This window comes from Acomys minous, assembly GCF_964271855.1.
Source record: "Acomys minous genome assembly, chromosome: 8".
Lineage (NCBI taxonomy): Eukaryota > Metazoa > Chordata > Mammalia > Rodentia > Muridae > Acomys > Acomys minous.
In genome coordinates, this window is record NC_140489.1 from 30,984,149 (window position 1) to 31,011,414 (window position 27,266).

Genomic DNA, 27,266 nt, shown 5'->3' on the forward strand with positions numbered 1-27,266 from the left:
GAATCGAGTGACTTACAGGGGCTTCTCTTCCCTAGGGTCGGAATTTGCATAGGGTGATGGATGCTGAGATGTCTTCTGAACACCGCTGTACTTTGCATATTAAACAAAGCAATTTCCAGGGCAAGCTGGGGGAGCTTGGTCTCCTTTCCAGGAATGTTTCTTGGGAGTCAAAGTCCCTTTCCTTTCAGCCAACACTTTCCCCACTAGTCCTGGGTCCTGACTAGCCTCTTACCCTCCCCCATTGCAGGGACCCTCAGTTTGGATGCACAGAGCACAGGATGAAAGACACTGGCCCCTTGCCAGGGCCAGGACAGGGCTGTTCAGCCTTCTTGCTTAAGTGATACTGTGTCTGCTCCCTATACCCCACCTCACAGGAGACCTAGGGCTAGAACAGGAGGAGAGTCTTAGCCAGTCCCAGATCCCAAGAGACCTGGTGTGGTGACCCATGCCAAATTCTGCCATGTCAGAAATCCTGTGCTTAGGCTGTATGCTGTGACCTTCAAGTTGCTGACCTTTATCTCACCACAAGCTCTTGTGTTCTAGGCCATCCTTGGACTATTTACCTTTGAAAGAAGTAGAGAAGTCTCAACTAGGAACTACTCAGAGAACTAGGAAGTTCTACAGGGAGCGATTTAGGCTATTGCATTCTTGCCCAGGGGCTAGGGTGAGTGAGATAAGAATAGATCCTATTGACCTTGCCCTATATATGTTCCTGCTAGTCTGCAATAAAGTGAATCTTGATCAGAAATGTCCTGACTTGATTTGTTATTTCTCTCGTCTCTGTATCCTACTTTCAATCCCCACTCCCTCTTTCAGGTGAACCCTGATTCGATTTTTCCTACGGGCTGGGACCCGACAACCTGGCTCAAAGATCACACAGTCTCTGACATCTCCTCCTCCAAGCTGCAACCCAGGGCTGTCCTCTGGGATGCTTAGAGATGTGAAGACATGTGCAGCTTCTGTCTGACTGCCAAGCTTGGGCATTGCACAGATGAGGTGATTTTTGCTTTGAATGAGTCTAAACTTTCCATCTAAGGACCTTTGGGATGATGGGGACATGTCACAATGCTAGCCACGAGGTTAGGTTCAATGTGTTCTTCAAAGAGGGACAGCAAAAAACTAAGGTTGGAGCCTTGGTATTTTTGCTCCCATTAATGAGGTCTGAAGGCCACAGCAGTGTTTGAACTTTGGTTGCTTCAATAAGACATGGCTTAGGGGGCTGGAGAGATGGCTCAGTGGTTAAGAGCACTGCCTGCTCTTCCAAAGGTCCTGAGTTCAATTCCCAGCAACCACATGGTGGCTCATAACCATCTATAATGTGATATGGCACCTTCTTCTGGCTTGCAGGAGTACATGCAAGCAGAGCACTGTATACATAATAATAAATAAATCTTAAAAAAAAAAAAAAAGACATGTCTTAGGGTAGCTACCAAAGCAGCACAGCCATGCCTCCTCCAGCGTCCCTATTGTCGCATATAGGCTGTGTGGTGCCTTGGGAGTCTCCTGTAAGTCATGTTTAGAGCCTTTCTCCTCTGACACATCTGTCCTTATGGATATGCCTACGAGCTAGCCCTGGCAGGGTAGGAACAGACATCTGTGGCCCCATCATAATCAAGGAAGAGGTGAAGATGGAGGGATTTGTTGCGTGGCTACTATATACTCAGTTTTTTTTTTTTCAGTGACTAGCCAGATTTGGAATATGGAGGTTCCAAGAAGAGACTTCACTTGTACTTGTACAAGTCTGGGTGTGGGCCTGACCTCTGTAGCCTTAAACCTTGTTGAAGTCCCATACAGTAAAAGGCTGTGCTCATTGCATCAAACACATCTGGGATCTATTGAGAATCCTGCTGACATTTTGGTCATGGGCCACTGTGCCCAGTGTGAGGCTCCGTTACACAGGGGGAAGGGGACAAGCTATGCTGATTCCTGGGATGCCGCTAGGCTTAGATATCGTTACAATAGCAAGCAGCAGATCTGACCCATCATCCCCTGCTTGGGACTCACCAGGGCTTGCCATTGTTCTTTCCACGCCGCTATGGATGAACTGGATGGTTCAGTGGGTTAAGCCACTTGCTGCCCCATGATAAAAGCCTGAAGTCCTGAGTTTGAGCCCTACAGCCCATGTAATGGTGGAAGGAGAGCAGTGACTCCATAAAGTTGTCTTCTGACCCCCACATGCATGCCATAGCGTGCACACACACACACACACACACACACACACACACACAAACACACACACTTAAAAAAAAATGAAGCTGAGTGTGGTAGCGCACTCCTGTAACCCCAGCACTAGGAAGGGGGAGGCAGGTGGTTCTCTATGAGTTCTTGGCCAGCCTGGTCTACAAAGTGAGTCTAGGACAGTCAAGACTACAAGAAAAACTCATTCTTGAAACACAAACAAAGAGAGAGAGAGAGAGAGAGAGAGAGAGAGAGAGAGAGAGAGAGAAGAAAATGAAAGCCAGTTATAAAAAATGAAGAGACGCCGGGCGTGGTGGCGCACGCCTTTAATCTCAGCACTTGGGAGGCAGAGGCAGGCAGGCAGATCACTGTGAGTTCAAGGCCAGCCTGGTCTACAAAGCGAGTCCAGAACAGTCACGACTACACAGAGAAACCCTGTCTTGAAAGACCAAAAAAAAAAAAAAAAAAAAAAAAAAAAAGAGTCCAGTGAGCTTGCTGGCACTCACATTGTCCTGGAGACTCCTGTGAAGCGACGTTCTTGGGTCACAACTCAGATTTTCCAGGAATGATCCTTACTAGACGATTCCTTTGGGCTTATTTCCCTGGCTGGTAAATAATGATACACAAAGTGTCCCTGAGTCCTTACTGCCCCACAAAGCAGGGTTTACCTCAGCCTCCTCGTATCCAATGCAGACGTGTACCTCAGAAAATACTGTCTCCCTTTCTCTTACACACGTACATATACAGTACATGCACACACGTGCATGTATGCACACATACACACATGCATGTACACATGTACATGTACACACATGCACACACGTACACACATAAGACACACACATACACACCTATGATAAAAGTTCAACTCAGGCCCAAGAGGAGGTACACAAGCAGCCCTAATGAACACAACAGCCGTCACACAACACAGTGTAATAAAAGTTGTTCACAGCTTGGAAACTGCTTGCTTTTGGAGCTTTTCGCATAGTGTTTTCTGACTGGTAACTAACACTGCAGAAGGTAGGGTTGGCAGAGAGGGCCAGCCTCTATACAGTGGAGGCTGCATGCTGGGGGGTGAAAAGGAACCTCCAGTGGGCAAAGGTCTCGGTACTGAATCTGTTACTGAGGAAGCTGGTGTTATTTCCTGGTTAGCTGGCACACCACTCTTTGCCCTGATGGTGTCTCCCTAGACAAGCAATCGCATCTTAAACTTCACAGATTCCCCTACCTGCCCCCCCCTCCCCCGAACCTTCCATCACATCCTCCCCACAACAGATGCCAGCCCCTCCCTTCCGGCTGATGTGTTGTAAGTTATGGTCGGCACCCATCCCCACCCCCTCTCCCTTTAAGGAAGGACACAGCATGGATATGGGCTGTGTGCGTTCCAGTATACCGAAATCAGAGTGCAGACTGGGATGATTAGAGACCCTGTTGGTGGCTTGGATAGTTCACTCAAAGCTGTCCACAGATGTGGGGTCTGGGGTTTGCTTACCCGGGGTTTCCAGCCTATTCCTTTCCAGTTGCTTAGCAGCAAATGCTGTTGAGTGGGACTCCCTCACCCCTAGATGGCTAGTGATTGAAGGAAGAAGCCTTCAAAACACGAGGACAGGAAGAGGTCCCAGGCATTTATTTCCACATTTGCAATGAGTTTCTCACCCTACCCCAAGCCCCAGGGTATGAAAAGAAAAAAATAGCAGCCTCTTTCTACTATTAAAGAGGCGAATTTAAAGATGAAACAGAGAAAACAGGATTAAACGGAGTCAGAAGAGCTGAGGCACTCCACGAGGGTCCTCTAGGCCGTGCCAGGTTGGGACTGATGAGGTGCCCAGTTGAGTGGACTGAGAGGCTATAATGCTCTTGGCCTCTCCGAGACAGCCATTGAGGACAGCCACTGTGTGGTTTGAGCCAGCCTAATAGGCTTCCTTTTCTAGAGTTTAAAAAGATCAACTACATGGCCGGGCGTGGTGGCGCACGCCTTTAATCCCAGCATTTGGGAGGCAGAGGCAGGCGGATCACTGTGAGTTCGAGGCCAGCCTGGTCTACAAAGCGAGTCCAAGACAGCCAAGGCTACACAGAGAAACCCTGTCTCAAAAAACAAACAAAAAAAAAAAAACAAAAAACAAAAACAAAAACAAAAAACAACAACAACAAAAAGCTGAACTAAAATTACATTGACTTTGCAACAACAACAACAACAAAAAGCTAAACTACAATTACATTGACTTTGCAACCCTGGATCAAGTCCAGCCTGATGAGGCTCTGTCCTACTTTTGGCAAGTGCATGCACGCACACACAGGCATAGTTTTATCTTAGCACCTTAGGACTCCGCTTGGCTAGAGGAGCCCCTATACCCCTTTTCTCTTTTTTAAAAATTTATTCATATTACATCTCAATTGTTAGCCCTTCCCTTGTATCCTCCTATTCCTCCCTCCCTCCCGCTTCCCCCCTTTTCCCCTCCCCTATGTCTGTGATTGAGGGAGACCTCCTCCCCCTATATATGCTCTTAGATTATCGAGTCTCTTCTTGGTAACTTGCTATCCTTCCTCTGAGTGCCACCAGGCCTCCACAACCAGGGGACGTGGTCAGAAAAGGGGGCACCAGAGTTTGTGTGAGAGTCAGATCTCACTCTCCACTCAACGGTGGAGAATATACTGTTCTTCGGCTAGGTCTCTTACCGGTATGCCTAGCGTCAAGCTACAGAGACACCCGGTTTGAAACAATAGAGGAAGTTGCTCCTTCCTCGAAGCCCTTTAAGTGACTGTTCTTTTGTGGTCAGTTTCCATTCAAACATGTCCCAGAACATGGAAAGTGGAGGCTGAGCACCGACCTGGACTGAACCAGTTTTGGGTGCATGTATCCTATTTACCATGTTAATCCTATGCATAGTTGGACATGCATGGGATTAAAACCAGATGCTTCGTGAGCATGAGCACCGAGTAACTTGAGTCTTACGTAATCCAATCTTGTCAATGAAGATGGAGAACCACCCCCTCCTGACCATAAAGGAGGTCTCTCCAGCAGTAACCAGGCCTTTGAGTACCCTTAACTTAAGGAGTCCATATGGGGACTTGAAGCAGCTTGGGCAACTGCTGGGCCACGCACGTGGCTGATGTCCCATCTCTGTAGCACCCTCGGAAAGTAAGCGGTGCTTCCCTGGCCTGCAACCGATGTCCCGGAATACTCCTGACCCTGGCTGACCGCTTAACTGTGCTAGTGATCAAACCCGGGAGGCGGGGCTCCTGCACGCTCAAGAGGCACTGCTCGGGTTTCCAATACCCACTTAACCTGTACACGCCCCAACCCCCTCGGCACAGGTGTTCCTCACTGGCTTCTCCAGTTGTCAATCTGAGTCCTGAGGGCGGAGCTGGCTAGGGGGCCGTACACTCCAACAGACAAGGCACCGAAAAACTCAACAGACCTTTCCTTATTTATTAGATTCCAGATACATGGGACCGGATGGGATAATCACCAGGGCCTGTGATTTACACGGGGGTGGGGGGCTGTGGGAAAACACATACAAGAAATACATACAGGAAGGTGAGGCGGCACGAAGGACTGACTGCCGGTTAAAAAATATATACATCTTAAGCCATTGCAGCCACGCTATCATTATCAGAAAATAAAGCAATCTCTCCACATAGTGCTTCTCTTTGGTGCTGTCCCATGGGCTTGGACTCCCGGCCCTTCTGTCTCCTTGCCACACACAACTCTGTCGTCCTTGTCAGCCAACTGTCTCCCGTGGGTAGTAGACTCTAGAGGGAAGGGCCAGGCATGGGCTCTGACCCTGCTAAACCCAATGAAGAGTCTTAATCCTCAAGCTGTGGCCTTGGGAGGGTAAGTCATCAGTTATGTATGCAGAAACTAGGAGGCGTGTCAGAAACATCCAGAACATTCAGAAAGGAGAGGGGAAGAGGGGAGTGAAATAAATCCCAGCCAGCACCTCCTTCTACAAGGTCGGTTATGTTTTATCTCTTGGATTGAAATACAACTGCAAGGGAGGTCTCCTCTCTGGAGGGTTCCAGAAACGGATATGGAAGGTAGCCTGGGTTTTTGCTCTGATTGAGGAAGGTGTGTGGTAGAGGGCCCTCTCTCACTTTCCCAATTTGAGTGCCCTTTCCCTCATCTGGCTAGTCATTAAACAAGCTGGCTCTGTCCTCTGACCCCAGATGCCCAGGGAACAGTCCGTTCTCTTTGCTTCTATCTACGGACAGCAAGTGAGCACCTCCTCTGGTAAAAAAAGGCTCTATCTGGGCTGCTTGCATTAGTAGAGCGCAGAGACAAAGCTGCCCACTTAACTGTTGCTGCTCCAAAGCAGTGCCTGCTCAGGCAGCTGTGGGCATGCGTCCTCCCCTTAGCTGGGATGGGCAGAAGACGCACCTCAGCAGGTGGGATTTAGGATTTCCACAACTCTGGGCACACACAACAGTGTGGCTGGGGGTGGCTTTCAGGTCAGAATCTCTGAGGCCGGATCCTAGGGATTAACCTGGTTTAATACAAAAGTGTCATCTACCTTGGATCAAGGATATGAAAAGCTCAGACAGAGGCAAGGATGCCTTGAGATCCATTCATCCAGTAGCTCTGAACTGTAATTCCTTGTAGGCAGCTCTCAACATTTTAGCATTAACTATGGGAAGTGGCCACCCTCTACTCTGGAGTCCCTGCGGCTTCTAGAGAGGTCAGCAAGGAACCGGAGCAGGTAGCAGTTGCGGGTACCAGAAAGCCTGGGAGAGGGGACCCTTGAATTCCAGGAAGGGGTCAGAGAGTAGGGGCGGCCTGGGAGATTCCCCAGAAAAGTGGTTAAGTGGGTTGGTATGCCGGTTGTCCAGAATAAACCTCTTGGTTTCCTGTCAGCCCATAAATACCAGTATGAACTTGGGGTTGTCATTTGCGGGGAAATGGAGAAAAACAGTGTTCATGGGCCCAGGGCTGGGGGCTTTATTAAGACTGAGCCTCTAAGGAGTGGAATGGGTTGGTGGATCGCACTATACAACACCCAGACTGTAGGGTCTTGGAAGGGTTTGACCCAGGAAGGCTGTGTCAAACATCCTAGTGCAAATGCCACAAGGCTGCCGTCAGGTCGCACAAAGCCTTGCCTTTTAATGCGCTAAGGGAAGGTACAAGAGGGACTTTTAGAGCTTCTTCCTTGCCAAGGTATGACTCTCCCTCACCTCTGAGCTACTTCCTATCCTGTACCCCAACCTAGGCTGCTGACCTTTAAGTGAGGGTCTCCAAGTGCCCTCTGATGGGGCCAGGTCTAGATCTTGTCGTTAAGTTTCTAAGCCTTGCAGCACCCAAGAGAGGGGAGGAGAAAAAAAATAGGCAACAGAAGCAGGGGTTCAGGACGCAGTTCTTTTCTGAGCCAGTGTTTCCACGTACATGCCCTGGGGTTACCTCGGCTGACTGAGGTAGGGGCAGGAAGCAAAGGAGAGGCTTTGGGGGTGGGGTGAGGGTAGGGATGTGGCCACTCTAGCACAAGCACCCACAGAGGGCTAGGTATACTAGGACAAGAGGAAAAGGAGAAAGGGGGTAGCCAGCTGCACCGAGGAGGCCATGTGGACCTCAACACAAGCAGGGTTTCTGGAGACACTCCTGCCCCAAAGGCCTGCCCTCTGTGACACCAACACCTCCAGGAGTACCCAATCCAAGTCTCTTGGGTGCTGGGCACTAAGCACTGCCCACCCAGGTACATCCAGGTACTAAATGGGGAAGGAAATGGATACGCTGCCTCTTGCGGGAAGGAGTGCTTCCTCTGATGGTCTTGAGCCTTAAGGGGAGTCAGCCCTGGCCCAAGCCTTAGCACTGCCCATGGAGAAGGAAAATTTACCAAAGAAAATGCGGGTGACAGATGAGCCCCCCGCCCTCTACCCTCCCATCCCCCGTCTCCCCATCCGCTGCCCCTGCCCCAGGAGTCTGCACATGGCCAGGAAGCAGGAAACCCCTTCTTCTGGGACAGCTCAGAGCACCGACGCAGGTGTGGAAAGTCGAGGCTGGCGGCTGTGGTGGAAGTCTCCACATGGGTTGTGTCCATCTGACTGTCTCTTGTGTGCTGGGCCGCCATCACACCTTGGCCTCCAGCATCTCCAGGAAGAGTTTGTGCATGGTCACCTTGCCCTGAAGTTTCACAGTGTGGAACTGTTGCAACGCTTTTGCTGCTGTCTGCCGCAGCAGGGGCAGCGTCAGCAGCAGCTTGCCCGTCCTCTGTGGCTCCTCGTGGTGTTGGGTCAGCTCGTAGTCCTGCAGCCCCTCATGTATCAGGTCCTGTAGCTTCTGCACAGCCTCCAGGTCCTCAATGTACATGGAATCTGCAGACAGGGGAGAGGGGTCAGTGCCAGTAGGGCTTGGTGGCCCCAGGGCAGAAGGCATTTCTGGAGTGGAGGACAGACCAGCGCACGGCAAGTCTGCCATCAAAGGCTGACTATTGAGAGCCGAGCAAGGACCTTCCCTGCAGGGCTGAGTCAGAGAAAGATGGTGAGCTGTGCTGAGATCCCCCAGAGAGACCACCAGGAGGGTGGTGACAGGGCTCAAACATAGGTAGACCTGTTGGATGTCTTGGAGGTGTCCATGGGACCCCGGAACCTGGCCAACAGACAGGCTGTGTGAGACTTTTGGTGAGTTACCTAGCCATACCTACCTCACAGGGTTAAGAGGCTAAGGGTTTAGAACAACCAAGCCCCTGTGTCACCACTTATCACTGGCACCATCATGTCTTCGGGGCGCCTTTGGACCATGGGTACCACCCACATGCAGTGCAACCACCAACCTTAGAACTCCGACTGCAGAACAGACATAAAGGGGCAATGTCTAGGTGTTTGGGGGTGAGAGGCGTGGTCACAGAGAGGGGCAGTGGAGATATGGCTCAGTGATGGTTGTGTGCCTAGCATGCTCAAGGCCTTGCAGCTGATCCTCAGCACTGTAGACTCAGAATGTTTCCAACTCACGAACTCACCTTCTGAAACACTGGGATAAAGTTGGGTCTGAACAAAACAAAGCGAATCTTCTAGAACCCATCCTGTGTGAGAACTACTACCCAGCTGCTTCCTGTTAATATCCTGTGCTGCCCCCCCATGAACCGCAGCCCCAAACCTTGCTGTGTGGACACAGGGAGCTGAGCCAATTTAGTGAAATCCTCAGAAGAGCATGGAAGTCCAGTGCATGGCTGGGTTTCCTGACACCAAACTGCTGAAGCCGCTGTACCAACTGGCTGGCCACAGTGATGCTCTAGACCTTTCCACCCCTGCCCGGTCTCCTCCCAGCTTGCATTCTCTCCAGAGTCCCTGCAGGCCTGGGACCTAGCCACCCCTGACGCCATTTCCCATCCTGCTGCCCTCCCCAAGGAGCCACAATTGGCAGGTGCTTTCAAGCAAAAATGAAATAAAATAACACTGCAGGATCAATTTCTTTGCAATCCATCAGCAAGTCTGTATCGATGGCATTGATAAACTGTTAATTACAAAATCAATGCCTGTGAATTTTTTTTTTTCTGCTGTCAGAGAGCCCTAGAGATGGCTGGGATGCAGGTGAGTGACAGCTGGCACACTCTCAAGGGGCTGGGTCAGCCTCTGATGAGCTCTGCTTTTCTGCCAGGCACCAGAGTCACCCCAACCACTTAGCCACGGGGGTCCTTGTACTGCTGCCATGAGGCTTCCCTTCTCGGCCATCCCTTCTCCATCCAGTATGCTTTATATACTCCTGGGTAACTGTTCTGCCTCAGGACTGAGACCTGCAGGGGTCATGTCCACCCAACTCTTCCTTCCTGGACCACAAGGAGCCAATGGACAACAAGAGTAAGGGAAGGCAAGGGCCACTACCATGAGAGGGAGGTATACACTCGTAATTACAACTAAGGCTGAGGCAGGAGGATTGCCATGAATCTCAGGTCAGCCTGGTATAACATATAGTCAGTCCCAGGCTAGCCTGGGCTATAGAGTGAAACGTCTCAAAAACTGGAGAGACGTCTATCATTATTGGCTTACTAATTGCAGCAAATTACCTAATGGAAGATATAAGGGAAAAAAAAAAGATACAAGAGTAGAAAGAGTATACAGAGGAGGAGGAGGAGCAGGGATAACGCATGGAATGTTTGTTTCTAGAGCTTCAGCAAAAATAAAATAAAACAACCTGTATTTGGTCAGGTCCTTAGGAGCAGAGCCTAAGGCAGGGATTTGTGTTTGGTGACTTACGGAGGGGGAGCGTGTTTTCAGAAGACGTGAGGAGGCGAAGAAGGAGCACACGATACAACGCCAAGGCCTGAACCCACCCAGATTTCTACGGCAGACTGCTGTGCTGTGTGAAGCCTCCATGCTACCTGGCTAGGGGCTGATGACCTCAGGAAAGGCACCAAAGGGTAAACCTGGAGAGATCACAGCAACCAAACCAGTGTCTACGGGTGGGAGTGCTGGAGAGTAACATGGGGTCTGAGCTGTCAAATGTCCTCTGTATGTGCTTCAAAGCTACAGAGTGATCAATGGTCCTAGTGTGTCAGACATCCAAGGAGTTCCTGGGACCGGAGACTTTCGGGGAAAGCCTGGCACGAAGAGTGAAGTGGTAATTCGTCTCTCTGTCTCTCTCCCTCCCTCCCTCGGCCCCCCCCCCCCATGTGTGTGTGTGTGTGTGTGTGTGTGTGTGTGTGTGTGTGTGTGTGTGTGTTTTCACCCAGGAACCACTTCCCCTCATCCGTGAACTGGGAACACCATTTCCTCTGACACTATAATAGCAGTGACAATAATCAATATTTACTGAGCTTTCCTCTAGGCCAGGAGCTGGGCCGCGTTATCGTCAGCTGATCTTTAATCCTCACAGGTGCTTGAAGGAGAGCACCTCCTACTCAAGGACAGACCTAACCAAGGTCATGGCGTTAGTGTCAGGGGGAGGTTGTGTAGTTGTGTGTTTGTGTATGTGTGCATGCATGTATGCACAGTGCCAGTGGAGGCCAGGAGAGGGCGTTGGATCCTTTGGAGCTGGAATTAAAAGTTAGTAGCATATGGGTGCTGGAAACTAAACCCTGGTCCTCTGCAAGAACAGCCAGCAAGCCAACCCTTCTGCCCCAGAGACAGAATTTGAACTCAGGTCTACCCAGACTAGAATAAGGAACTCTGCCACCCAGTGCCCAGCAGCAGGATCCCCACCTCCATGTGCACCTTTAGGGACACTGTAGGGACGCTGTGGTTCTCTCTCTCCCACAGTGCGCAGAGTACCTCGTTGGACAGAGGCTCCAACAGTAAACAGATCTACCCATGACCTCACCCCAGATACTTCAGCTGAAGTCCTAGGAAACTTAGGAAATGGTGAATAATCTACAAGCGTTTTAGTGCTAGGCTGAGCCATCCAGGTGGGAAGTTAGGTGTCTTGCAGCTGTGTGGTCTGATGGGATGACGCAAAAAGTAAGCATAGGCCTGCATCATCTGAGAATCATAGGACTATGGCGTGGATCCTAACTGACATTTTGTTTCTATTCTATTTTTAAAAAACTGTATATTTAAGACAGGATCTCACTGTGTAGCCTTGGGTGGCCTGGAACTCGCTGTGTAGACCAGGCTGGCTTTGAACTCAGAGATCTGCCTACTTCAGCCTCCTTAGTGCTAGGATTAAGTGCTTGTGTCTGAAGCCAGGCACAGCGGCACAGGCCTGTAATCCCAGCACTCAGGGAGTTTGAGGCCAGCCTGGTCTACAAAGGGAATCCAGGACAGCCAAGGCTACATAGAGAAACTATGTCTTGAAAAACCAAGAAAAGTGGGGGGTGGGGGGAAGAAGAAGGTTCCAGGACAGCCAGGGCTATTACAGAGAAACCCTGTCTCAAAAAACAAACCCTGTCTTAAAAAAAGAAAAAACAAAAGACCCACCCCTCTCAAAAAAGAGCCTGTGCCCCTCCCTATATACCTGGCATCTTTAAACAGTGTTGTCCTAGACCAGTTTCCAAATTTTCTAGCCTCAATTTGCACGTTTGTAAAGCAGGATTATAAGAGTTATGTACACAATGTCACAGCATGGCTCATGGTCACCTAGGCTCAGAGTAAAGCAACTTGCAGACCTACCTAGCCCTTAGCTAAGGATCCAAGATCTACGACCTCTGGTCTCTGTGCAAGTAAATGGCCTTGGAAATACAGAACCAGCGCTGGCCTCCGTGCCTATCCTTTCAACTCCAGGCCACCCTTGCAGTGTGTGTGGTGGTTTTCCATGAGAAATGTTCCCATAGGCTCATGTATTTGAACATTCAGTCCCCGCCTGGTGGTGTGCTGGGGAAGCTATGGAGCCCTCACAAAGTGCAGCCTTGCTGGAGGACCAGCTCTGAGGTTTATAACCTCATGCCACTTCCTGTCTGCTTCCTCTGCGTGAACGTAATGCTCTCTCTCTGCTTCCTGTTACCACACCAAGCCTTCCCTCCCTGCTCCAGTGATGGTCTAACCCTCTGGAACGCTAAGCCAAAAATGAACTCTTTCTTCTGTAAGTTGCATTTCATCACAGGAAGAGGGGGGGAAAAAAGTAATGCACAGTGTCAGATGATAACAGCATCTTTCATCCTCACCCTCATAAGATTGCCCCGCCCATAGCCCCGAGCTGTGTTTGCTAGACTCCCAAAGCCGCCCCCGCTGAAGCCTTCTGAGGGTCACAGGCCACCCTTACCTGAGTTGGCAAGGGCCAGGGCCTTGAGTGTCACCAACTCCTCCTTCTCTATCTTCAGCTTCTTGTACCTGCACACCAGGTGCAGGATGGCTTGGTAAAGTTCCAGCAGCCCCACATGGCGCGAGTGCTCCTCATCCATGATATAGTCCTCTGCGTACGCCAGCTTATCATCATAGGGCAGCGAGCGGTACACGATGCCCAGAGTGAGGATCTCCATCCAGGAACTCTGCAGTAGGCCTATCTGGTCCCCAACTGACATATTGGAGAAGCCTGAAAGAGGAAGAAGACAATGATCAGATCAAATGTGCCCCACCCCCCCTTGGGGCTTGCTGGAGGGCTGACTTCGGGGCGGGGCTGTGTATCCTTGCATCTCCAGACCCTGCCTGCTGGGGGTGAGAGAGCTCTGTGGTACAAATGCCATCCCTTTGGTGAGTGAGTGAGTCACACTGGAATTCATGGAAAAGACTTACATAGTAAGAGCCGGGTCAATGTTGACAGTTATTGCTCTGCTCATTGGTGCTAGGCCTTTCCCCAGAGTCTGGAGACGTCCTTGGTTAAGTAGGTGCATTTGTGATTGAAGGAGCTGTGGAATTAATAGCAGGATTTGGGGGTGGCAAGATGGGGCTCTCTAACACTCTGCTCGCTCCAGATCCTTCCAACCAGGAGGGAGGATTTAGTTATCTATGGCCCAGGCAGAGGCTTCTGGGAGGGTGGGGCTCCAAAGACAGCCCGCTGAGCATGTGTGTCCAGACTGGCTGCCTGGACTGTCACTCTGGCTTGAGAAGACTCAGCAGATGTGCCCTGGACACTAATACTCACAGACCCTACCTACTACTCCCCCCAGGGGGTTGAGAGGTGTACTGGTTGGTTTTGTGTGTCAACTCGACGCAAGTGAGAGTCGAGGAAGGAGCCTCAGTTGAGGAAATGCCTCCATGACATCCACCTGTAAGGCATTTTCTCAATTAGTGACGGATGGGGAGGGCCCAGCCCATGGTGGGTGGTGCCATCCCTGCGCTGGTGGTCCTGGGTTCTATAAGAAAGCTATAATGAGCAGGCCAGTGAGCAGCACCCCTTCATGGCCCCCACATCAGCTCTTGCCTCCAGATTCCAGCCCTACTTGAGTTCCTCTCCTGACTTTCCTCCAGTGATGAACTATGATCTAACAGCGTAAGCCAAATAATCCCTTTCCCCAACTTGTTTTTCGGTGGTGGTGTTTCACACCACAGAAAAGACTGAGGGCTCCAGAATCATGTCCCTGCCTTGTCCAATGTGCTGTGGGAGAATGCCTGGGCTTGACCCTGATAGTCCATGTAGTAGCTGTGGGCTGACCTTGATGAGGTCTCCGTAACTTCTGCCAACCCGGACCTCTCCTTCCAGAGAATGGGCACGAGAGCAGAGGATGCGTCAGAGTGGCCGGCTCTGAGCAACACAGGAAGTCGGTTACAGAACATATGAGCTCTTTGTAATGTTGAGAGGAAGGCCTGTGTCTGTCAGATGAGGGTGACACGCTGAGACTGCACTGTGTGTGGACTTGATTTAGACAAAGTCAACTGACGGCCTGATTTATTAGAAGACAACACAGGAGGCTAAGTTTGCTCATTTCAACCGTCATAACCACTAAACAAGAGGCAGTAACTTCTCAGGGGGGGCTCACCCAGACACGGGGAAATTGGTCTACTTCTAAGCAAGCTAGATTTATTAAGGAAATTGCTGGGCATGGTGATGCATGCCTATAATCCCAGGACTTGGGGGGGGGGAGGGTCTGGAGTCCAACCCCAGCCTTTGTCACAAACTAAACCAAACAAAAAAACAGGACTGGGAATACAGTGCTGTTGTAGGGTGCTTGTTTAGGTTGTGTGAGACTCTAAATTCAACTCCCAGTGGAGGGGATGGGGGCAGAGAGAGGAGGGGGGAATCCACAACGCCATTTGCACAATGTGTCGTGTGCAACTGAAATCAGGAACTTGCCAACCTAGGACTTGGCCCTGCCTAGTCACTGCTTGTGTCGCTGGGGATGTCATGAGGATGGAAGGGCACGTGTGAAGGCGTCACACCACTTCTGGTGCACAGTGAGCCAGCATCCCTCTTCCAAGGATGACGGAGGAGGCTGCCACTATCCTTACGAGTGAAGTCTTTATTACTTCCTTCTCTTTGGATTTGCCCAGTTCCTGGCTGGCCCATCTTTTAGGGCCTGTATGGTCTTTGTCCTGTTACCTGCCCAGATAAAGTCTCTTCCCTCTTAGGGGTACACCTGAGGTTGAAGGCCAATTACCTTGCCTTTATTTTCTAAGTCCAGCCATCATAAATCCTGGAGCTGTCTATATAACCTTCGCTTTGGATCCTCTTCTAGCTTCTAGACTCTATGGGTGACCAATCACAGAACAGGAGTTTATCCACCTATTAGAGGGAGCTTTGGTGACTGTGCCTCCTTGCAGGGACAGAAGGGGACACAGGAGTTAAACCAATATGTCCGTCGCTACCCACATTCCCAGTAGCACCACAGAGGGTATGTGGTGCCCTGTGGGGGGCCCAGGAAGCCGGAGGTAATAAAAGATAGATAGAAATGGACATCCAATTTCCCTTATCAGGTCCATGAGTAGGAGACAGGCTTTGGGTGACATTAATTAACAGATACCAATCAGCCACTGTGGGAGGGTGTGGGTGGCCAGGAAGTAGACCCCACAGGGAGGGGTAGTCTGAGAGCAGAAAGACTGGGGAGGGTGGAGGAGGCACACAGGGGTTAATGTAACAGAGATTGAACTGGAAGGCAGCAGAGAGGGTGGGACTGAGACACAGCCAGGCTCTGTGGGTAGGAACATGCTGGTGGTGGCTCATCCTAAGGCATGGTCTCTGCAAGAATGTCACGAGCTTCTTTCTCTGTCCCTCTCTTAGCACCCCGTGGGGACTGACCGCTTACTCAAACCATAACTCCCAGCCTCCAAGGCCTACTGTGGAGAAGAGCTGATGCTGCATGTCGCTAAATGTCACCAGCCAACAGGGCGACCCACATCTTTAAATCCCAGCACTTGGGAGGCAGAAGCAAGCAAATGTCTGAGTTCGGGGCCAGCCTGGTTTATACAGAGTGTGTTCCAGGGCAGCAAGGGAGAGATACAGAGAAACCCTGTCTTGAAAAACCAACCAACCAACCATAAATATATAAATAAACACAAACAAATAAATAAATAAATAAATAAAGAGCTTCAGGCTGGAAAGTTCTGAAAACATGCAACCAAAGTGTCACTAAAAAGAGCAGTCCAGGGAGTCCATGCACAAATGGCCTAAGGGCTGAGCTCTGAAGGGAAACTCACTAAGGGTACAGACAGACATGCTCCTGACCACCAAGCTTGCCTTCCTATCCACCAGCCTGATAAGTTGTCACTGCGGGGGACAGACAGATGCCGTGGCATGACCCTGGGGTGGCAGGAAAACAACCTAAAACACTTGCTTAGAGAGCTGCCCCCCAACTAGATCCTTGGACTACGTTTAGATCCCACTTAAGGGTCACATAAGAGGCTGGAGTGCCCTGGGAGTTGGGGGGTACAAAAGCCATCTGGGAAATTCTGTGCTGCTGTGGGAGAGATTACTCAGAAGGCTGAGTCTCATACCACAGGGCAGCTGGGCGTAAGGTCTGCCCATAAGGGGCACTGGGCTCACCGTTCTCATCTGAGAGTCCTGGATAGAGTTCTGGAAAACCCCAGCACACTTGCACACGCTGGCCACCATGCAGCAGCAAGTGTTTGCTGTTAGTATTTGAAGCCATTTTAATGTTTCCGAATATTTGAGACAAGAAACAATAAGAGAGAAAACGAGAGTAGACATACCTAACTCCAGGAGAGGACCAGGGAGGAGGTGAGGAGAGGGGTGGTGTTAGATCACATGTGTGGTGCACGTAATTATTATATAAACACAGCACGTGAGGGGGAACTATTTGTGTGGGTGTGCAAAGACGTTGGAGGCACAGCTGCCACACCTAACTGGTCAGAAGAGTCACTGTGCTGTCCACTAGAGGGGAAACCTAGGCAAGGCCACCTTCTCTGACCCTCTGTAAAATGAGATGGCACCGAGCCAGGTGTGGTGGCGCACGCCTTTAATCCTAGCACTCGGGAGGCAGAGGCATGCGGATTGCTGCGAGTTCAAGGCCAGGCTGGTCTATAAGTGAGTCCAGGACAGCTAAGGCTACACAGAAAAACCCTGTCTCGAAAAACAAAACAAGAGAGAGAGAGAGAGAGAGAGAGAGAGAGAGAGAGAGAGAGAGAGAGAGAGAAGTGGCACCACGCTAGGGGTGCAGAGGTTAAATGTGTGCACACATAGACTTCTTGGTCTGCTTAGCACACAAGAAGTACAAGTAAGGCCAGGCATGGTGGCCTTTAATCCCAGCACTCAGAAAGCAGAGGCAGGTGGATCAGTGTAAGTTCAAGGCTAGCCTGGTCTACAAAAGCAAATCCAGGACAGCTAGGACTGTTACACAGAGAAACCTTGTCTCAAATTTAAAAAAAAAAAAAAAAAAACTTAAAAAAAAAAGTCCAAGTATTTAATATAATTACAGGGTAATGTAGGATAATATAGTGTTAAAATGTGAGCCCCTTGGGGGAGGAAATACACTGCCACTGGCTGTACATACGTGTGTACACACACACACACACACACTTCCCAGAAGGCTCAGCCTTGGGGTTTTCCACATTCACCTCTGTTACACCTGGCCTTTGCAAAAGAAGTAGATTCTCTGCCGTTTAAAACCCAAGCACCTCCACTTGTGTTTCCAATTGAGCTGGGCCTCCGTCAGTTCCTCTGAGATCTGGGCCAGCAAGGACCCTGGGACAGAAGGCCTGACAGAAGCTCTGGTGGGTCCAGCAAGGCTGACGAGCCGTCCCTGTAGCTCACCCTGGGTGTACTGCTCAGCCCAGGACCCCTGGCACTCGGGCCTCCCTCCATACGCTCTATGGTCCCAGGAAAACTGCGTTATCTGCACCAGAGGATCTAATAACAGCAGGCCCCATCCCCCACCGACGCTATGCACTCCTAGAATTAAAAGAAAAAAAAAAGGAAAGAAAAAAAAAAAGCACATAATTTGTGGCAAGTGGAGTTCATAATCTGCTAATTTATGATGGTCTCTGCCGACCTGGAGGGCCATTAGAGAGGTAATAAAGGGAGATGTAATTATAGGATCCGGGGCCCCTTCAGACACAGCTGCTGTCACTCGGCAGCTCATCCTTCATCCAGCCAGACGGCGGTTCCCTGGGAGCAGGCTGTCCAAAGAGCCTTCCTGAAGAGGCCTCTGGGGGATCCCCTGTGCACAGCAGCCCGGGCTGGGCAGGAGTGGTGACTCCCCACAAAAGCTCTCCTGGCCAAGGTGGAGTCCAAGCTGCCGGGGGAGGAGGGAGACCCTGAGTACTGCCAGCAGCCCTAGCAAAGGCCCCTGCATTGCGGGCTCTAATCTCTAGATCAGAGGGAGTAAGCTTGCCCTCCAGGAAGCCCGATACTTGGACTATTCAACTCAAAGCAAAACCCTGTATTTTCAGTAGTGTAACCTCAAAGTGACCCAGACTATACCTGAGCAAAGTGCTATCATCATCATCATCATCATCCTGTAATGCCAGCAGGGCGGAGGCAGAAGGATGACAACTTTGAAGCCAGCCCAGGCTACACAGTAGCAACCTTGTCTTCAAAACATAAAATAGAAAATGATTCAGAGGTGGTCCCTCCTGGCCCTAGATTTCACTTTCTGAGGTTTTAGCTGCCCAATGTCAACTGGGTATGAAAATCTGAGGTAGAAAACTCCAGAAGTAAACTTAGTTTAAGCGTTAAACATCGCAACATTCTGTGCACTGCGATCCATGCCACTCTGCGCTACTCCGCTCTGTATATCAACCAGGCTATTTTCTGGTGTGTTCACACTGTATGTGCTGTCTACCCATGGCTGTCACACGAAGCCACCTCAGCTGTGAACCCAAGTTACTGGGGTGATGCAGTGCAGCTATGCTCAGGTAGACCTCATTTTACTCACTAACGACCCCCAAGTGCAGCGGAGGCACCAGGACGGAAGACACAGAAGGACAAACTCCAGTGCAGTGACATTATAAAGACACACTATGTATCGGTGTCAGACACGGGAACCGACTGGAGGTTTGGGGCTTCATGGGGTGGGGGTGGTCTTAGATCATCTCTGGTCACCCCTACAACTCTGTCCGGGCTAGAAAGATGGGCACTAGCAAATCACTGGCAGCTCAGGGTAGATTCCCAGTACCCACATGGAAGATCACTATCATTTATAACTTCAGTTCTATGGGATCTGACCTCCTCTTCTGGCTTCCTTGGGCACTGTAAGCACTCAGTGCACAGGTTCACGTGCAGGCACAACACCTACCCATAGACAAAGATTTACAAACAAAAACCAATAAACTTGGTCTCTCCTTGCCTTTAGTGTGAGATCCTAAGGTCAAGCCCAGGTGATTCAACATGCAGATTTATGCAAAATTGGCAAGTCGATGTATAAGACCAACAAATGAGCCTTTGCTTACATCACTTCCTCTTCTTTATGGTTTGGGTTTCTTGAGACAGGGTCTCTTTTGCTAGGCAGTCCTGGCTGGCCTGGAATTTTGTGTGCAGAAAGATTGGCCTCTAACTTAACGGCAAGCCTGCTGCCTCTGTTTCCAGAGTGCTGAGATTATGGGCACGAGGCACGACATTCAGCTACTGTTTGTAATCCACAGGAATCCTGCTTTGGAGATGAGATGCCAGTGCACAGGAGGCTGTGTCACTATTAGTAACTGTGACAACCATGGCAAGTGTTGCAGCAGCCTCCAGGGACTCCTAGTGGGGGAGGGCGGGAGTGGGGGAGTAGGAGAGGCTGGGGGAGGGGGGAATGTACACACAAGGTCACTAAGGGCAAAGCTGGGACAGGACCCCTGCTTGCCTGTCCTTATTTGACACAGATGAGGGAAAGCATACGAATAGGGAGACTTGAGTCTCCTGGACATTCCCTTGCTTCAGGTGTCATGGGGGTAAGACCACCAGAAGGAAGGCACACTTCTGATCCAGGTGACCGCCAGGCGCCACTCCTGAGCCATTGCTGACACTGTACCTAGCTGACCGGGAATAGTAGCCTTGAGGGCTGGGCTGGAGTAGCTGTGCCCAATTTGGCTTGGGGTTAGTGGAGCAATCCAGGCTGAGGTGTCTTAAGCATCGGCCTGACGCCACATCTGTGCTGAGTCAGCTCAGGGCAGCTTTTTAAAACGACTGAGTGTATAATCCCAGGAGCCTGAGCTCCTTACAAAGGACGTACTAGCCAGGCCCCTGGCACAACCACCCAAGAGTTAAGAGTGCCAGGAGACCACTTCTGAAACCTGGAGGCTTCCTGAAGGTTAGCGTTGGCAATAGGATCTCCAACCCCTGCCCACAAGTCGGTGTCTTGCTGTGGGGCACGAGTAAGTCTCACATAGGACTTGAATCACCTCAATCAACAGCAGCCACAGGATAGGGCACCTCCTCTATGTAACCAGGAATGCTATTGCTCATCCTTCAGGCCCAGGGCTGAGGAAAAAACAATCTCTAGACAGAAAGAAGAACGCACGTGTTGCATAGTTAGCAAGAGTCCACAGGGGAGGAGTTCACTGCCTGAGGTAACAGCATGCCTCTGACACAATGAAGGCCGGTGCTAGAGCACAGGGGCTGGATCCTGAATTGTACTGAGAAACGACCCCACGTGTGTACAGTATGGAATGACATGGGCAAACAGAGGGAGCCCACGCTCACAGGGAGATTCACAATGGGGCCTGGGTCCAAAGAGTGAGAGGACCACAGGGCCTGAAACAATGTGCATGCCCTTCCTGAGGCCATTAGCAGTGAGGCTAGGCAAAGCTCCAGCAAGTGGCTGCGGTGAGCATGCCAGTGACATTGCCACAGGTCAGACCCCACACCTGGAGCTCACCACCTCATTTCATCCTTGTGTTAAACAGAAAAGGTTGTGTTCTCATAGTCCCATTTTCACAGGTCACATGCAGGCTGAGGTCACATGGCTTCTAACCTTAGAATCTGCACCTGACCCAAATCCCCAAGGCCCTGCTAACTCCTTCTATCTCCCTGCAGCTGATATTAAAAAAGAGGGCTGTTGTCCACTACAATTCCAGTGAACTTTCCAGGAAAAGCTTACTGTCTTGTCTTGGGGGTTCAAGGAACTTGGTCTCTGAATACTACCAATTGTGGACCCCATTACAGCTCCTACTGCAATGACAAGTGGTTCTGATGAGCCCCTAGGCAGTTCATAAACTCTCAGTACCATAAAGAGAAGGGGGCCTTTACAAAAATGGGTTGGCATCCCAAGCGTGGTGGCACACATCTGTAATCCCAGCACTCAGGAGGCAGAGGCAGGTGGATCGCTGTGAGTTCAAGGCCAGCCTGGTCTACAAAGTGAGTGCAGGACAGCCAAGGCTACACAGAGATACCCTGTCTCAAAAAAAAAATAAAAAAATAAAAATAAAGAAAAGAAAAGAAAGAAAGAAAAAAAGAAAAAGTGGGCTGGCAAAAGTCTTCCAGGCTTCGTTGGGCCAGACACCAGGCATCAAAGGCGCCTCTATGGACAGGGTGAGCCTAGAGCCCCTTACCACTCTCACCCCACACCCTTCCATCACTCACCTGGGATGTTCTTGGCCCAGCCAATGATGGCCACGAGTTCTCGATCTACCAAGTCACACAGAGTGGTCAGGGCCTTGATATCTCCATCGGGGATGTCAGCGGGAGGCGAGGCATACAGCTTTTCCGGCTCAGCCACCAGTAGATATGAGACGATCCTAGTCACTGTGAAGACCAAACAAACAGGGAGCAAACAGTAAATGCCTGAGGAAGAGCGAAGGAAGAAGAGTAGGGACAGAGCCCGTGGGAAGGTCAAATGTGGCTGGGGACTGCTGACATCACAAAGCTGCCAGCAAGAGTGATGACAGGACCGAGATATATCCTGTAATGGGAAGCTGCCCAGAGGACAATAAACAGGAGCTCTGGGAGTGCGGCTGTGGAAACAAGGTCTGGCTGCTGGGGCCCATCTTTCACATGGATGCCGGTTTCATGCCATCTCATACAGACAGGTCTTCTGATGGGCGCCAGGCAATGCTGGGCACTGTTGGCCATCTTTAAAATCCACACTGCCCACCACCCAATGGAAGGAAAACAGAATCAGCCGCCCAGGAGGTTGCCGGGTATTCCAGGCTATAAAGGGTGGCACAGCCTGCCCTGGTACACACATGGCTTCTTAGCAGGTGGGGAAATCTGTAAGCTCAGGTAGGGGCTGTTCTCTGAATCCAGCCGGCGTTTGTACTTCTGGCGGCCTCCGCGTACTCGGTCAAGGCGCACACCTGTCAGACAAGAGAGATGTTGGCGTCAAGAGCTGCTCCAAATCTCCAGGGGAACGGGCTAGCCTGGTCCTGGCTCTCCAGGTGCAGCTCCGTCCTACAATCACCCTGAGACCTCGAACCTCTGAGCTCTCACTTGAGAGCCAAGCAAGGGTCCCTCTCTCAGTCCTGCAGCCAGGGAGGGCTGGGCTCACTAAGCTGGGAAAAGAGGGTGAGAGGTGTAGGTCAGTTGCTGCAGGGCTTGCCTAGCATATGCAAAGCCCTGGGTCCAATCCCTAACAGTGCATTTTAAAAATAAAACCAAAGAGCTGGAGAGATGGCTCAGTCATTAAGAGCACTGCCTTATCTTCCAAAGGTACTGAGTTCAATTCCCAGCAACCACATGGTGGCTCACAACCATCTATAATGAGATCTGATGGCCTCTTCTGCCATGGAGGTGTACATGCAGACACAACACTGTATACATAAATATATAAATCTTAAAAATAAATAAATAAAACAAAAAACTGGGCGTCGTGGTGCATGCCTGTAATTCCAGCACTCAGGGAGGCAGAGGCAGTTGGAGAGATGTGAGTTCAAGGCCAGCCTGGTCTACACAAAGCCTCGAGTAACAGGGTCACTGCCTCAGCAGCTTAGGTCCTCCTTCTATTGTTCTTTCCCCCTGAAAGCACTGCCCTTCCCCTTTCCAGGAAGACTTGCAGATCTGGAAGTAGAGATGGTGAGCTACTGTCAACAGTCCCGAGCCTGTCCACTCAACTCAGGTCACCCTGCAGAATAGACAGGTAAGATGGTCCTGGGCTACTTCTTTGATAGCTCCCACAACAACTAGTTATGTCCAAGCAGTCCAAGGGGCAAAGAGGAAGTTGCCAGGAGAAAGAGAGCAATTGACGTGAAATGACTTTGTAGGTGGGGGACATTGCCTTCCCGGCTGAGGAGTGGGGGAAAACACCCACACATCCTCACCCAGTTTCCCTGAGGGAAAAGAAGGTGCTGGAGCTACAGAAGGCAGGAGACAAACCTAGCATGCCCCTTATGTCTCTTACTGAGCCAGGTACATCTGTGCCACACCTAGCCCAGGCTAGCCTCCATAACTGCTTCAGATGCCCAAAGCAGAGATTAGAGGCATGTGCCACTGTACCCAGTTTACAGTGTAGGGGACTGAACTTGGGGCTCCTTCAGTGCTAGGGAAGTGTGGAGCTACATCCTCAGGTGTTTCACAAGGCTACAGTGAACACTGGGGGGTAGATGACTCAGGACCCCACTCCTAAGGCTTCCTCTACTTATGGTAACTCCCATATGGAGGGCCGGCATTGTTGGGATCCTGTGCTGCACTCCCAAGGGTTCTTTATCCCTAACCCCAGAGGTGAGGATGAGCCCCTGACACAGGCCCACCCGATGGGAAGGAAGAAAGAAGGGTACAGGGTGTGGGCCGTCCCAGGATGCAGCCTCCTGGTTACTCAGTCCATGTTCCCAGGCACTCTGGGATCTGCTGCTTTCTAAGCCTGGTCCAGGACCCTTTGGGGGTGGGGCTGCCAACAACTCCCCCATCTCCGTTCAGAGAGTCAAATGGTTGTTAACTGACAGTGGTGTGTTGATTTCTCTAGGAGCAAAGGATGGACGTACACTCAAGAAGCTACGAGGGAGAGATGGGGGGAAAGGACTGCTCTGGATTCTGCTACTAGCTGTGTCGGCTTAAGCTGATGGTACTCTTCAGTCACTGGCAGTCTGGGTCCGGTCTTGGTGAGTTATCCGCTAGTCACCAGCAGAATGCTGCAGTGACCCTTTGGCCAGCCCCACCAGCCCAGGCTGAGCCTGGTGACAGAAGCTCTATCTAGATTGGCACACGGGAAGGCTAGTGCTGACAGAGGTGATAGGGAGTGATCACCCCAAAGTGTGGGCCACAGACCAGCAGCATCACCATCTAAGAAGAGCAAATTTCTCAGGGTCCAGGCAGGAGCAAATAAGCCTTTCCCGCCCTCTCCCTCTGTTAGGCACTCTTACGTGTCTCCAGCCGGCTGGCTTGCAAACTGCTGAGCAGCCAAGGACCAATGATGGCCCTGACCTTCTGATTCTCCTGCGTCTATCTCCCCAGTGATGGGACTATAGGCATGTGACACCATGAGCAGTGTATGCAGTCCTGGGGTTCGAATCCAAAGCTTGGTGCATGTTCGGCAAGAACTCTCCTAATCAAACTATGTCCCCAGCCCCAGAATAAACATCAAGATGAGTTTATGAGTCGGGTGGCAGCACACATCTTTAGTCCCAGCACTCGGGAGATAGAGGAGGTAGAACTCTGAGTCCTCAAGGCCAGCCTGGTCTACAGAGTGAATCCCAGGACAGGACAGCCAAAGGCTGATAGGATGCTCTCCTCTCATTACTGAGTCCAAAAAAGGTCTGCCCCACCTTCCCCACTTCTTGTCCCCAGTAGCCACTCCCAGGGATTCTCCCCTAGCCCACCTAACCCTAAGGCTAGAGAGCTTTGAAATGGGGGGGGGGGGCAGTTGCCATCTCCGCTGATATTCCTTCTGGAATGTTCTCTGATATGATCAAAGGCCTTTGCAGGTGTTCAAGAAAGACTTGATGAAGAGAGCACCACCTCCATAACACCATCAGGTATTTCTTCACAACACCAGGGCCTCCCCCCGCTGGCTCAGTGTCCCTTAAGGCCAGGGGCTGCTCTACAGGCTCTGTCACGCAGCCTGGCAACCAGCGGTTGCTTGGTAAAAACTGTGGTCAGCTTCCTGGTAAAGTCACACCAGCCAAGGTAACAGCATGGTTCATAGAAGATTTACATACACACACACACACACACACACACACAGAGAGAGAGAGAGAGACAGACAGACAGACAGACAGACAGACAGACAGACAGACAGACAGACGCAGAGACAGAGACAGAGACAGAGACAGACAAGACAGGATTGAAGGTTTCTCTGCATGGTCCTGGCTGTCCTGGAACTCACTCTGTAGACTGGGCTGGTCATGAAACCACAGAGCCTGCCTGGGACTAAAAGCGTGTGGCACCACCATCCGGCTTTCCCTCTAGATTTTTATAGCCAGGCAGCCAGTGACTCCAAAGGATGGATATGTCATCTTCTCTGGTTGGGATTAATCAAGGATTGCACATCAAGAGCTGGTGCAGGGCTAGAGAGATAGCTCAGAGGTTAAGAGCAGTGACTGCTCTTCCAAAGGTCATGAGTTCAATTCCCAGCAACCACATGGTGGCCCACAAGCATCTATAATGAGATCTGATGTTCTCTTCTGGCCTGCAAGCAGAACACTGTATACATAATAAATAAATAAATCTTTAAAAAAGAAAGAAAGAAAGATCTGGTGCAAAATGGGTCTGTTCTCATTGTTCCTAAACTCTTGTCCAAATTCAAACCTACACAGCCTGTAGCCCAGGGAACCCAGTGGTCATGTTGGTTGGTCTAGTTCTTGACACCTAATGCTTCCGTGTCACTGTCTGGCTGGGGAGGAGGCAGTGGTAAACCCACTCGGCTGAAGTCCATGTTCAATTGACCTTAAAGTGGGGGTGTTGCACAGCAGTCCCAGCAGACCGGGTGCTGCAGATTTCCCTTGTTGCTTCCAGGGCCACCAGAGGCTTGCTCCCATCATGCCTTCTGGCTCTTCAGGGCCGTAGGTGCTGTATTCCCTGCAGCCCAGCACCACGCTAGTCAGGGTTTGCTAGTGATCGTTTTTCAGTGTAGGACATGGGCCCGTGCTTCCCCGTCTGCGGAGGATAGCTGGTGCCACCTCTGACTCCAGTGACCTTGCCCTTCTTGCTCAGAGCTTGATGGCCTCAGCTCTGCAGCTGGATACCACCAGTCACAGAAAGGACCCCCATAAATCAGGTGTCCCCGGTGCCTGCCTGTAATACCAGCCCTCGGGAAGCAAAGGTAGGAAGACCAACGCTTCAAGGTCATGTTCAGTTATATAGCCAAGTTTGAGGCCAGTCTGGGACACAAGAGACAGGAAACAAAGGAAGCATCTCCTGTTTGCAGATGCTGAAGCTGCTGGCTGTCAGAGGCTGTGGCAGCAAAGAGGCATCTCCACTGAGTGATACAATGGACAATTCTAAGTTAGGATGTTTACTTCAAAACACCAACTGGGGAGAGAGAAAATGGAGTCTTGAAGTAAGAATGCCGCCTTGTTTGTGTACTTATATTAATTAGCAAAATACCCAAAAAGCAGTCAGCAAGTACAATTAAAATACTAATTAACTTATAGTTACTGCCTGATTGCTTGATCCTATCATTTCTTTTTTCTTTTCTTTTCTTTCTTTCTTTTTTGTTTTTTGTTTTTCAAGACAGGGTTTCTAAGTGTAGCCTTGGCTGTCCTGGACTCACTTTGTAGACAGGGCTGGCCTCGAACTCACAGCAATCTGCCTGCCTCTGCCTCCCAAGTGTTGAACCTATCATTTCATTGAGACTTTGCAAATATAAAAAGGTATTAATAATGCTAATGTGGAAATCACTGCTGATCTCCAGATACTTAACATGTAGCCCCTGTTTTAACTGTTAGGGACTGTTTAACCCCTTCAGGTGTACAGAGGAATTTAGTGATTAGACAATATGCCCTAAATATAAAAAGGATCAGTTATCAGTGTAATTCATAGCCATGGGCAATCGGGGTCCTTGAGTTTTGGATAGACCTAGTCTCCTGGACAAGTGTGATGAGTTCCTAGCATAAGCAGAGTGGGTGAGCAGTGGCCAAGGGCAGAGCTGGGTAAACCCAGCTGCACCCCACTACCAGAGTGGTTCTGGGTAAGGAAGGATCTTCACTTCTTGTACCTCCACTTCTTGGACTCTAAGATGGAGTCATAGTGCCTACCTCACAAAGCTGATGGCTCATTTAATCCTTATGTCAAGTCACAAGAGCATCTGAAAAATCTTCAACAGCAGACAAGTTAAGTAAATGCTAACTAATGCTACTACTAAAAGTGCCTCATCCTTAAGGAGGTTTTGGGTCTCTGCTGTTACCAGCATCGGCATCTTGACTATATACTGTTATATTTTCAAAGACACTGATGGGGAAACAGAGTGAAGGGCACATGGGACTGCTCAGTAGCCTCTGACAACTGTACCTCAATGATCTCAAAATGAAGTTTGAAAACTTCTAGAAAA

At 50.4% G+C, this 27,266-nt stretch overlaps 1 protein-coding gene across 2 annotated transcripts in view; it reads right to left on the reverse strand.

Moving 5' to 3' along the window:
- Positions 1-5,595: 5,595 nt before the first annotated feature.
- ESRRB (estrogen related receptor beta) overlaps positions 5,596-27,266 on the reverse strand; it is a 156,850-nt gene continuing 135,179 nt past the window's right edge. For both annotated transcript variants that reach the window (XM_084792496.1, XM_084792495.1), the window contains exons 4-7: positions 22,033-22,143; positions 21,431-21,592; positions 12,800-13,069; positions 5,596-8,481 (exon numbers count right to left, since the gene is read on the reverse strand). In XM_084792496.1, the coding sequence (XP_084648622.1) occupies positions 8,237-8,481; positions 12,800-13,069; positions 21,431-21,592; positions 22,033-22,143 (788 nt within the window). In that variant the 3' untranslated portion in view covers positions 5,596-8,236. The remainder of the gene's footprint in view (positions 8,482-12,799; positions 13,070-21,430; positions 21,593-22,032; positions 22,144-27,266) is intronic.